The sequence below is a fragment of the Odocoileus virginianus genome, chromosome 2 (genome assembly GCF_023699985.2).
Source record: "Odocoileus virginianus isolate 20LAN1187 ecotype Illinois chromosome 2, Ovbor_1.2, whole genome shotgun sequence".
Classification (NCBI taxonomy): domain Eukaryota; kingdom Metazoa; phylum Chordata; class Mammalia; order Artiodactyla; family Cervidae; genus Odocoileus; species Odocoileus virginianus.
The window spans coordinates 87,821,272-87,833,993 of NC_069675.1; the positions used below are offsets into that span (position 1 = coordinate 87,821,272).

At 46.5% G+C, this 12,722-nt stretch overlaps 1 protein-coding gene across 6 annotated transcripts in view; it reads right to left on the reverse strand.

The window, feature by feature from the left end:
* Positions 1–528: 528 nt before the first annotated feature.
* The window catches only part of LOC110147419 (N-acetyllactosaminide alpha-1,3-galactosyltransferase), a 72,102-nt gene continuing 59,908 nt past the window's right edge, over positions 529–12,722 (reverse strand). For all 6 annotated transcript variants that reach the window (XM_070452120.1, XM_070452106.1, XM_070452117.1 and 3 more), the window contains 2 exons: positions 7,330–7,467; positions 529–3,085 (listed from right to left, as the gene is read on the reverse strand). In XM_070452120.1, coding sequence (XP_070308221.1) covers positions 2,392–3,085; positions 7,330–7,467 — 832 coding nt within the window. In that variant the 3' untranslated portion in view covers positions 529–2,391. The remainder of the gene's footprint in view (positions 3,086–7,329; positions 7,468–12,722) is intronic.

Sequence of the window (12,722 nt, forward strand, 5' to 3'; positions counted from 1 at the left end):
CCTGGCGTGCTGCGATTCATGGGGTCGCAAAGAGTCAGACACGACTGAGTGACTAAACTGACTGACTGATGAGGGAATCATGCCCTCTTGTATATCCCACGCACCACACTACATCAGCCTGCTCCACTTTGACTTTGTATTCGTAACAAATGCACCCACCCTGTCGTGCTAGAAATTCAGCAAGTCTCCCTTGGGGCTCCCTTGGCCAGATATATTCCCCAGAGGTCAGGACTAGTAACCACCAGAAATGGTTATGGCATGGTTTTCCCCTTTGCCCTCTTGCCCGCCCTGACCTTCACAGGCAAGCCTAATCCTACTGGCACTTAATTACTTCAGTGCATCACTTTAGGAAGCTATTTGTTGTTATAAAAGTTAGCAAATCTCAACCATGGTCTATCTTTGTAACAGTGCACACATTTTTTAGGAGGACCCAAGGACTTATTGAAGTCTAAGTATTTAAAATTCTGTTACTGACAGTCCTGAACATCTTTGAGAGAAAATGCACAATCCATGACAAAGACCAGAATATATTGAGAAAATAATTTATTTAATTGTAAATCAGGAATTTTATTTTAGTTTTAACATTGAACTATTGATTTTTTACTTTGTCCACTTGGATTTTAAATTTAAGTGAATTTTAAAAAAAATCAAGATCCCTTTGAAAGGAAACTTCATTCCTTTTCATTCCTTTCTGATCTTTGAAGATACATCATTCCTTTGCTTTCAGACTTAAACATGAACTCTCCCTAGTCCAGAATGGATCCCCCAAAACTTGAATTATACAGAATCAAGAGTCCTAACTGACCTTTGATCTCCTTTTTCTTTTGCATGCCCACTTTTTCAGGATTTTTGTTGGTTTTCTTTTGTTTTACTGGGTTGTGAAAAATTTTGGCAAGAACGGAAGAGTAGGAGGCACAGTAAAACAGTAGAGAAAACAGAGGTTTCATTTTATCAAAGAAGCCGGCACGGCTGAGCATCAAGCCAGTGAGGTGACCCTTTAAGTCAATCGCTTGAAAATGGGAAGCAATGATGTAAACTGGAACACAAGCAAAATATAAACATGCCTGCATATATAAATGTTGCCTCTCTTCTCCCGTTACACTGACTTGTTTAAGTTTAAATAATATATAAGATTTCATAGCTTCTCTCAGAGAAAGGAATCGAGTGGTAAGTTGTTCAGTCACAAGGACTGGATCTCCCATCGCCGTCCCCTCTACTTTTGACATAAAATCAACTAACCATTTTATTAAACACGTCTGGTTGTTATACTTCAGTAGTGCAGGTGGGGCAAGGGGAAACGAGAGGTTCCTTGATAGCAGCCCTCCAACGTGGGGCTGGATGGGCTGAGGGTTAGAGCAGGTGGTGGCGGGACTTGCTGACAACTGACTATCATGAAACCCAGGTCTGGGAAGTTTAAGTCCTGGCAATCCTCTTCAGTCCCCTACAGGTTTTTGTTTCCTCAGACACCATCCACTTCCTCTGGCCAAGGATCTGAAGACTCAAGTTCCAGAGTCTGGCATACTGAATATGACTTGGCCAAAACAAGCAGCATCTTATAAGACAACACTGCTCTGGCTGTCATCATGGTTGAGGAGACTGGAGACCACCCACACTGCCTGGATCCATGCCGTATTTATGTGCCAACTGCATGCCTTGTGCCCCTCAGAGGAGGCCCTGCCCCACAGTGATCAGCTCCCTGTCTTTCTACTCTCTCTTTGTTTGTTTCACGGCCAACTTACTTGGAGGCTTTGTTTTCATTTCGCACTGAGCATCCACTGGCTCCCTCAGATTGCCTGTGGCTCCCAACATCTTCACCATATGCACTGGGAATCTTGACTAGTCTTGGCACAGAAGCCAAACAATGTCCTGATAAGGAAAGGACATTGACTAAACCACTTGAGGATCACGAAGTTAGACTGTCCTCTAAGAGTTCTCCTGCTGCAAAAGCAACTCTGAGTTGCTTCAGACCCAGCAGTGACAGGAAGACACTGAAATCAAGACGATAGCCCCTCACAATCGTTATCTTGTTGCCAAACACTTCCCTTTGCATACTTCTCTCCAGTAAGTCAATTGGCACATGTAGAATGCTTCTGGCTTTTTCTTTGTCTATGACAAAATTTTTTTTTTTTTTTTTTTTGGTTCAACTGATAGTGTATCCGTTCCCCACCCCCACAACCGAGAATAGATAAGAAATCACTGGGAATTTACATCTGATTACCACAGGTTCATTCTCCCGTATTACAAGGCTCAGAGTTACAAGGAGAAATAATATGTACTTGCTGTGTTTGTCTTTAGTTAGTATTTTTTTTTTAAGTTAAAATTAAGTGTTACTTTTCTGAGGAAGTAGCCAGAATAATACTCTCTCAAATTCAGAAATGTACTGGCACAAAGTCAGATGTTATTTCTAACCACATTATACTCTTTTGTCTGCCAAGACATCTTGACAAGCTTAATATCTGCAGGTAGGCCTATATGATAATCCCAGCAGTATTCCGGGGATAAGATTTTAGTGGGTTTGTTGAGAAGGAAATACTTGTTTAGATGGCTTTCATCGTGCCATTGGGCTTCTATGTCATTTTTCTTGTCCTTGAGGATTCCTTTGAAGCATTCTTGGGTGATGTTAAGGACCTGAGTAGGTGTTCCCCCAAAAATGGCTGCGTGGTAATAAAAATCCCCTTCGCCAAAGGGAATGTATGCTGCAGACTCCTTCCGTCTCTCGTAGGTGAACTCGTCGGGATCTGCTTTGTACCACCAGGCCTGTAGCTGGGCCACCGACTCACCCAGGGTCTCCACCCCAAACTTGTCTTGGAAGACCTGGTCCACGTCCATGCAGAAGAGGAAGTCAACCTCATGCTGGATGTGGGCCACAATGTGCTCCCCGATGGTCTTCATGCGCATCATGCTGATGTCCTGCCACCTCTTCTCAGGCTTGATCTCAAACACTTTGAAGGAGCGCAGAGGACCCAGCTCTATCAAAGGCATCCTGGAGACATCATCCACCATGATGTAAAAGATGACTCGATGGCCAACCATGAAGTGCTTATTAGCAGACGTTAAGAACTCCTCCAAGTAATGCTCAATGTATCTGAAACAAAGAAGAACGGTATAAATATAACCTCTAGGATTTCTGCAGGCTTCTCCAGTAGGTCAGTAGTAAAGACTCGGCCTGCAATGCAGGAGACGAGGGAGACAAGGGAGATGCAGATTCGATCCCTGGGATGATTCCCTGGAGGAGGAAATGACAACCCACTCTAGTATTCTTGCCTGGAAAATTCCATGGACGGAGGAGCCTGGCAGGCTACAGTCCATAGGAGTTGCAAAGAGTCAGACATGACTGAGCGACTGAACACACACAATGGGATTTCTGCAGGCGATGACATGCTGTTCTCATCAAGGCACGTCCGTTGCTGTACTATTATTTCTGGGCACTCTCCACCATTCAGTCACTCAAATTTGAGGAGGTGAACTGACTTACCTGATGATTCTGGAAGGTGACTGGGCAGGCCCAGCCCCTCCTCTCTCTCTTGGAAGCCAGCCAGGTGGAGAGAATATGTATTCTCAACTGCTCTGGGCCCTGCAGTGTAACTAAATGGTACAGGCCCTTCTCCAACATCCAGACACCTGCAGTTGCTCATGCTGTGGATGAGGGATGCCTAAGTCTTTCTAATTCTGTGGTTCAACATTAGGAGGCCCAGGGCCTTCAGTTTTATAACCCATATTCTTCAATATCAGCTTTAACTGTAGTGAAGGTGATCATCACTACCATCTACCTTATTTATCCCTTTCTCTTATTTATTAGTTGGTTCAGACCTTGGGCAGGCGGAAGTGTGCTGGTCCTTTTTTCATACTGTTTTATTGAGATATGATTGATATGTAGCATAGTTTAAGTTTAAGGTATGCCAAGTGTTGATTTGGTATATTCATATGTTACAAAAGGGCTTCCCAGATGGCTCAGTGGGTAGAGAATCTGCCTGCGAAGCAAGAGACGCAGGAGATGCGGGTTCGATGCCTGGGTCAGGAAGATCCCTTGGAGGAGGGCATGGCAATCCACTCCAGTATTCCTGCCTGGAGAATACCATGGACAGAGGAGCCTGACGAGCTACAGTCCATAGGGGCGCAAAGAGTCAGACACAACTGAAGTGGCTGGGCATGCAGCACACATATATCACAAAATTATTAGCACTGTAGCATTAGTTAACACCTTCATCTCATCACATGATCATCATTTCTTTTTCGGCGAGAAGATTTGAGATTTATTATCTGAATAACTTCATAAGTATATAAAACAATATTATTAACAATAATCACAATGCTTTACGTCAGATCCCCAGAACGTGCCTGGAATGTTGTACCCTTCGATCAACATCAGGGGGCGCTAGTTCTCAGGCATCTCTCAAAACCCCAACGCACTCTCCAATGTTACATTGCTCTACCAGAGGAAAGGGTGACATGCCCCTTAGGTCCTTTGGGGATGCCTTAAGACTAACCATCGCCACTCTCTTCTCTTCTCTGGGACCCAGAGAATGGGTTATGGGACATGAATATCCCTCCACATTACACATTCACTTTATACCAATACATTATCCAGCTACCACCATTATAAGACCCATTCAAATACCAGAGCAAACAACCTCTGATTTAAACTTATTTTAACTACCTCACTTCCTTTTCTAATAGATTTTAATTATTAGAACATTTTTATGCTTACAGAAATATGGAGCTGAAATTGCAGCGTTCTCATATACCCGCATGCTCCCTACTCCTTCCCACAGCTTCCCCCACTATCAGTGTCCAGCACCCACTGCAGTTCATGAACCCAGACTGGCACATCATTATCACACCAAATCCACCATTTACATTAAAGTTCACTCTTGGTTGTGTATATTCTATGGGTTTTGACAAATATATAATGACAAGTATTTTTCACTAAATATGATATCATACAGAGTATTTTCACTGCCCTAAAAATTCTGGGTTCTGCCTATTCATCCTTTCCCCTTTGCTGACCCTTGGCAACTACTGATCTTTTTACTGTCTCCATAGTTCTGCCTCTTTCAGAATGTTACAAGGTTGGAATCTGCAGCAGGTAGTCTTTTCAGATTGGTTTCTTTTACTTAGTAATATGCATCTAAGGTCCCTCTATCTCTTCCATGGCTTGATAGATTTTGTTTTTTGCACTGATAATATATTATACCACCTAGATGTACCACAGTTTATTAATCCATTCACCTACTAAAGGACATCTTAGTTACTTTTATAAACATCTGTATGCAAGTTTTTGTGTGGATATAAAGTTTCAGCTTTTTTTGGTAAATACCAAGGAGTGCAATTGCTAGATTGTATGATAAGGATATGTTCAGCTTTATAAGAATCTGCCGAACTGTCTTCCAAAGCAGCTGAACCATCTTGCATTCTTGCCAGCAGTGAATCAGTTCTTCTTGCTCCATATTTTCGCCAGCAGTTTGTGTTGTCATGTTTTGGATTTAGGTCCCTCTAATAGATGTGGTATTTTAGCTATTTACTTATTCATTCAAAAAACATGTTCATGTCTTTTGTAAGCCAAACTACACACTATCATGTGACACCATGGGGGTGATAGAGAAGGAAAGGAGTTGGCTAACACAACTTGCACCACCCCCAGACTCATGCTCAGCGAATGCGGATTAAGTTTAATTTGCTGATCACACTCACGGCCAGTTATGACATTTTGTGAGTAATAATAACTGGCATTTGTTTTTGCTCCTTAGTTGCAGTTTGGATTCCCGTTCGCTTCTACAAAAATAAACTGTGGTTTTAATATTGGTCTCTGGAAAAACCCCGGGTTTTACAGTATTGATTCTTTAAGCAGAGAATATATCTGAGCAATATAAAGAGGGACTTTGCCATGGCTCTGAAAAAAATCTATTGTGCCCTGAAGCTTGAGAGACAATCCTAGGGGGAGGGGAGGGAGTCCTTGCGAGGTTCAACATTATTGAGAGATGAAAGCATTGCAATTGGCTCTGGGCATTGTTATTTGAAAACAAACCAAACATCACACCTCCTAAAAGTCCAAATCCACTCTTGGGAGGATTTATTGCTGGAGTACAAGCAGTCCCCTCCTGCCTCCAAGAGGCGAGCTCAGGGTTTTCACCAGGGTGTACAATTTACTGTTTAGCTCCGTGAAGCTGCGAATACAAGGCTGAAGGCATTGTGGAGCCGCAGGCCACATTCTGTTCTTTGTGGAAACATCAGGAGTAAATCAGTCTGCAGTGTGGTGGCTTGTCACCTCTCATACCAAAGGATGAGGTGAGCTAAGCATCTGCTCCAGACTCAGAACAGTACAGATTCTTCCAGTAAAAATGTCAAAACTCCAGAGTCACCCTTCTCCATCAGAGACGCCCCTGGGATCAGCCCAGGTGGTGACATCAGGACTTGACCAGTATGGTGAGGTGATGGCTTCGGGGCTCTGGGCTGGGGACGGTCTTGGGAGTGAAGACACGCAGATCCTCACTCAGATCAACCTGGGCCTTCACCACTCTGTGTACAAGCGAGAGGTCAACTTTCCATGTGGCTCTCGGAAAAGATACAGATGCGAAGGCCCATAGAGGGGGCTTGCAGGGAGGAGGCTAATAGAAAAAGTGAACTTTTGCTTTGGTTTCGGGAAAAAAAAAAATTCTCCAAAAGAACAAAATGGGTTATATTTTAAACTTATATCACAGCTCCGACTTTTAAGTCAGAATGATTGCAGTTTGGGGAGAAATGTTGTTCTAAACAAGGAAATGGAAGCAGAAACAGGAACCCATCCAAACTCTGGAAGAGGAAGTTCTGGTTGGCCAGATCTCCGGGGGCCAAAGCCTCTAGGAGGAGCAGGGCAGAGGCAGCTGAGGAAGCCCGGGAGGAGCGGTCAGCCAGGCTGACGTGGGGAAGCTCCGCGCTTAGTCACTTCTGTCCTTGGTTCTCAGTCTGGGGTCTTGAGCCCGTGGGAGAAACAATGACACGCGTTCGGGCTGTCTAATAGCTGGCATTTTTGGAATTCCCAGAGAGCGCCGTGGAGGTCAGGGTGGAGGCGGTTCTGGGTGTGCTGGAAACTCCAGGCTCAATGAATGTAGCAGACACTCTAACCTGCAACCAAGGCCTCGCTCAGGTGGGAAGCTGTCTACTCCCCATCCTCTGTCTTGTTCTCAGCCTCTTGGGGCCTCAGCAGAAAGGAAGCTGAAACAGGCCTATTACTCCATTCCCCTGTCTAATGATTCAGACACGTCCATGAACAGCCTCCGTGAGCCCAGGGGGCCCCTCACCAACCTTCTGACAGTGGGACAAAGGAAAGTCACTTTTATTAGCAACACCTACCTTCCGACAGCGAAAACCGTCAGGCCGACGGTAATTTTCTGCTTGGCATAATAATCATCTAAGACGGCTCTGTTGTAAGTGCCTTCCCACACCACAGGAGCCTTCCAGTCCGTCATGGTCACAACCTCGGGGCGTTTACTGGTGACAAAACAGAGTCCATGAGTCAGGATGGCCTTGCTAAGGAGGGGCAGAAACATCAGACGGAAAAGGGGTCAGCCGTGGCTTGTGGTGACTGTCCTTGAATCCTGACGGGAGTTTAACCCTGAACAGTGATGTGACATCTGCAGCATCTTCTGGGTGAGGGGCAGGAGACTCTGGCCCAGGTGCCTGGGGATTGCCTTAGTGGGGGCATTTCTTACATGTACAGCTCATGCCCTCTGTCCCCCTTTCCTGCTTTCCCTATCCTCATCTTCCTTCTGTATCCTACCCCCATCTCCCCAGCCCCTTCCTAAGCTGCCAGGGGCATCTTTAGGCATTATTTATCCCAGTGGGTGCCATCTGACCCAGAGAAAGCCCTGATGCTGGACGCAGGGGGACAAGAGAGTGACATTAGAGCTGAAAGAGGAAGAAGCTGTTTCCATCTGCCTTTTGCCAGAAAGGAATTTCTGGTTGTGACCTGGGTAGAGGACTAAGGGGTTTCTGGAGCTGTTGTTCATTTGACAAACAAGGAGCAGACGGTCACTTATGAGAGGATCCTGCAGGCTCACAGAGGCCAGGGATGAAACGCGGGGACCCTGGCTGTCACCTCTCCCAGATCACGTTTCCTCTTTACAAAGCTGGGGGTGGGGGAGGGTGTGTTCTGTGCACTCAGCACACTTGAAAGGGGCTTGGCAAAGCCAACACAAACACAGGAAGCAGCGTAAGAGCAAAGACAAACCAACCAACTGTAAAGAGTAAATGCAGAAAGCCTGGGCTGTGGCTGGGGCCCAGGCTAAGGCAGGAATGGCGCGGGGACTCTGCTCCAACCCCGTTCGTGTTTGCAAGTGACTGCCCTTCCCTGGTGGGAAGTGGAGACCGAAACACAGTCACTTAGAGCAACCCTGGTCATACAAGGGCCCCGCTGCACTTCAGCCACTGCGGGGACAGGGCCAGTGGCTGAGGCAAAGCCTTGGCGGCCCCATCGGGCCCCTGCTGACTCTGTGCCGGTGGCCTTGGTGAGGCTATGAAGGAGATGTCGGCAAATAGATCGGCCCACTGAGAACTTCCTCCCTCCCTCACACATGGGTGGAGAGTGGGTTTTCACAACACTGTCCCTCCGCCATGGCTGAAGCTGAGTGTTTCCAGGGAGGCTGGGCAAGGCCAGATCACCCCTCCTCACCCCAGCCCCCAGCAGACCCTCGTTCACACCTCCTGTCCCTCCGTCACCAAGCTCTGCGGTCCTCCCATTCTAGAACCAACCAAGCCCTCCCATCCCCTCCCGGTGCCCTGCGGCAGGCCTGCTTCCCTCCTCCACACACAGAGTCTCCTCCAGAAACGGAGAGGGACACTGCTGGGCCGCCCTCCCCACTGGGTCCTGTCTCAAACCCCATGGCCCAGCTCTCCCTTCACACCCAGGTATGTCAGCGGCGTGGCTGCCCTGGACAGCCGCTCTCGGTTTCCCTTCAATCGTGAAAGCAGCTATTTTGGACTCTGCACCAACCTGCATGAAATACTTACACACACACACACACACACACACACACACACACACACACACACACTTTCTCAGATAGTCCTTGCAAAAGCCCTGTCATGTATTATGTTCTTTATACAGATAAGAAAACCAAGGCTCAGAAAAGCTTGTTGACTTGTCCAAGGCCAAACAGCTAATGGGGATAACTAGTGTACCCTGGATACTTCCTATGGAGCAAGCCACAGTACCCAGGGCTTCACCCTTCAGAGGAAGCTGCTATTTTGATTCCCGTTTTATCGAAGCGGAAACTGCAGCACAGAACAGTTAAATAACTTGTTGGAGGTCACACAGCAGCTAAGGAGCCAAGCTGGAATCTGAACCCAGAGAGTCTGACTCGGGAAGTCCATGCTCCGAACCACTGCATCTATTGCTTATTGTGTTGGATATTTACTTGCTAGGCTGACGAACTAAAAACCAGGTTTGTCACCATTTCCACTCAACTTAGATATTTCAGCATTTTTATCAGTACAGATGAGAAATGAGCTTTTGTATTTTGTTTTTAGAAGCTTATGGGATGCTTTTAGTCACATAAAACCCCCAGCTTTGTTGAATGACTAGATTTCAAACCAGAAAAACCACACACACACACACACACACACACACACACACAGAGGCTTATTCTATCACCACTATTTCTGAACGTAAACCCTCCCATGTATTGTCATCTCACCCACTGCCATTCTTGGTGTAGCCTGTCAGGGATCTCTTAGCTGTTCTGACCCAACGCATTGGGTAAGCCATGCAGCTGCGTGTGAGTTGAACATTTGATGAGAGGGCAACATTTTTAAGAAAGGGAAGAGAAGGGGGAGGAAGGAGGAAAGCATGGTATTCTTATTCCAGGCATCGGAGCTCAATCCTCGGCTTTCATTCTTTCACTGAATCCTCACAACCAGTTTCTAGGGTGGGTGCTGTCATCACCCTAATTTCACAAATAAAGAAAGCAGAGGGGTGGAGAGTAGAAGAAGGGAACTACCACTTAATCAACAGAAGGGGTCAGAACAAGGCACTAAACCCCTCCAGGCACTTCTGTCAAGTCCCTGCTCCCTGTCAGGCCCCGTGCTGAGCCCCGAGATCAGGAGAATGAGACCTGCCTACCCCTCGAGGGTCTCAAAGTCCTGACAGGTGGCCAGCCTGCCACCTGCCACTCTTCCAGTGCACGACCACTCAGTTCTACACCTTCTAGAAAGGACTGAGTCAGGACACCAATGTCCAGTTTGGTTACTTGATGGGGAAGATTCCTCTGAGCAAGGGGGAAAAAAAAATGTAGTAATATTAAAAATTAATGTTTCATTAAAAATTAAAATTTTCTATTTCCCAGCTGTTAATTATTAAATTCCATTGGCAATTCCCACATGTCAGCGACCCTGACTAAGAAGCCAGATGACAGGCTGAAAAGGCAGGCCTGAGAGGAGGACGAGGGGGTGGGAGGATGGTTGAGATCAGCTTCCTGGATGAACCTCTCCCACCCCAACCCGGAAAAAAAAAACATAAAGAAGTGACAGCAGGCAAGCTACACATGTGTAAGACCAAAAGATGTCCAAGGTCACCAAGATGGGACTCTAAAAGGAGGAAAAAGTGCCAGGAAAGACGGAAAACTGCCCAAATGCCTTCTTTCCAAGCAGCACACCTGCTGTGTTACCTCCGCTTGTCGGGTTCCCCAAGAACAGGTCAAAGGTTTCCCACAACATAGAAGGGCCTCCATGACCCAAACATACACCTACCCAGGCATTCGGTAGCATCTACACCTTACGTACTTATTTATGGGCTTACCAGGTGGCATAGTTGGTAAAGAATCTGCCTGCAATGCAGGAAATGCAGATTAGATCCCTGGGATGAGAAGATCCCCTGGAGTAGAAAATGGCAACCCATTCCAGTATTCTTGCCTGGAAAATTCCAGGGACAGAGGAGCCTGACAGGCTAGAGTCCATGGGGTCACAAAGAGTCAGACTTGACTGATCATGTGCATATGCTTATTAATGGGAACACTGTGGTCCCCAGGGGCTGGGCAGAGGAAGGATTAAAATGCTATGAATCAGTCAGCAGTTCACGAAAGATGTAGCATGCATACAGCATGTTCTTTACTGGACTCCTTCCAGGCAGCAGGACAAAGACAAGAGCTGTGGGGTGGCAAGAAGGAGATGATGTGGGAAGAATTTTGGAGGAGGAATTAACAGAACATGCTAATGGATTAGACTGTGGGATGGATGAAGGAAAGAGTGAAGGATAAATTGGAGAGGTCTCCTGGACTCTGACTTAAATAGGAATGAGAAGAACGGGGGTGGGGTGAATCAAGAACTCTGTGAGACACACAGACAGTTAGACATAAGCGGGGGCTCAGAGACAACCTTTGGACTTAAGATGTAAATGTGGGAGTCATTCTCCCATGGATGGTATCTAATGCCATGGAAATGGATGAGAGCATATTGGAAGATGGAATAAAGAAAAGAGATGAGGATACTGGACTCAACCTCCAGAAGCTAATATTTGAGGCCTGGGAAGAGGGAAGGGCCCCATTAAGGAGACTGAGAAAGTAGGAGGAAAATTAAGAGAATGTGATGATATGAGGCTAAGAGATATTAATATAAATATGTATCTACAATATACTTAACATGCTTCTGGTAGTTTACAGAAAAGGATACATTTCTATAAATATGTCATCTGTGAATTCAGTTGTTCATCTTTCATTCATTTATGCAAGAAATATACTTTAGTGCCCTGAGAAGGCTTAGATTTGGTGTCACTACAAATCAATGTTCTTTAACTATCTGCTCATCGTTCATTTGGAGGACAATGGAGAGAGTGACAGCTGCTGGTTGTGATCTGTTTCTCTTCTCCAACCAGAGTAATGCAGCCCTGGCCCCCGCCTCCAGGTCCCACTCGGCAAAACAGAAGTACCACAGTGAAAGTGTGGCGGGGGGGGGGCCTCTCACCCCCGTCACACACACACACATATACCTAAGGGGCTTATCAAACCACAGTGCTTCCATATTCTTACATTTCCAGGAGTGGTTTAGCATCCCATAGATGGCTACCCTGTTGTCCAGCTCCTTAAATGATACCTTGGGGGGAGGGGGGTGAGGGTGGAGGAAGAAAAATTCCCATCCTTTCACACTGGCATGGATCCTTTGTCCCAGAATAAGAGAACTTGCCAGAACACATTCAGTCTTTGCAGAGCCAAGATCCCTCACGTTCTAATAGCTGCTGTTCTCCCCGATCCTCCTCCTACCTCTACGGCCGCTCCTGCTCCTTTGCAGACGTCTCTTCCTGCACTGGCCCTTTAAACGCTGATGTCAGACATCGGCCTGGTGCCTCATCCAGGCCTGCAGGTCCCATTGCCACCTGTACGCTGAAGGCTCCTCTTCCTGCATACCCACCACCTACCTTCTGCCACACTTAGGGGCACTGGGACTATTATGTCCCCCCAAAATTCATGTGTTGAAACCTAAGGGGTGGAGCCTTAGGGAGAGGATCAGGTCTTGAGGGTAGAGCCGTCATGAATGGGATTAGTGCCCTTAGAATAGAGGCCCCTGAGAGCTCCCTCTCCCCTTCTACCGCGTGAGAACATGGTGAGAACACCGTCATGAGTACACTAGGAAGTGGGTCCTCATCAGACACCACCCTGTCTGAGGCCTTGATCTTGGACTCCCCAAGCCTCCAGAACTGTAGGAAATACATATGTGTTGTTTATAAGCCATCCAGTCTATGGTATTTTGTTATAGCA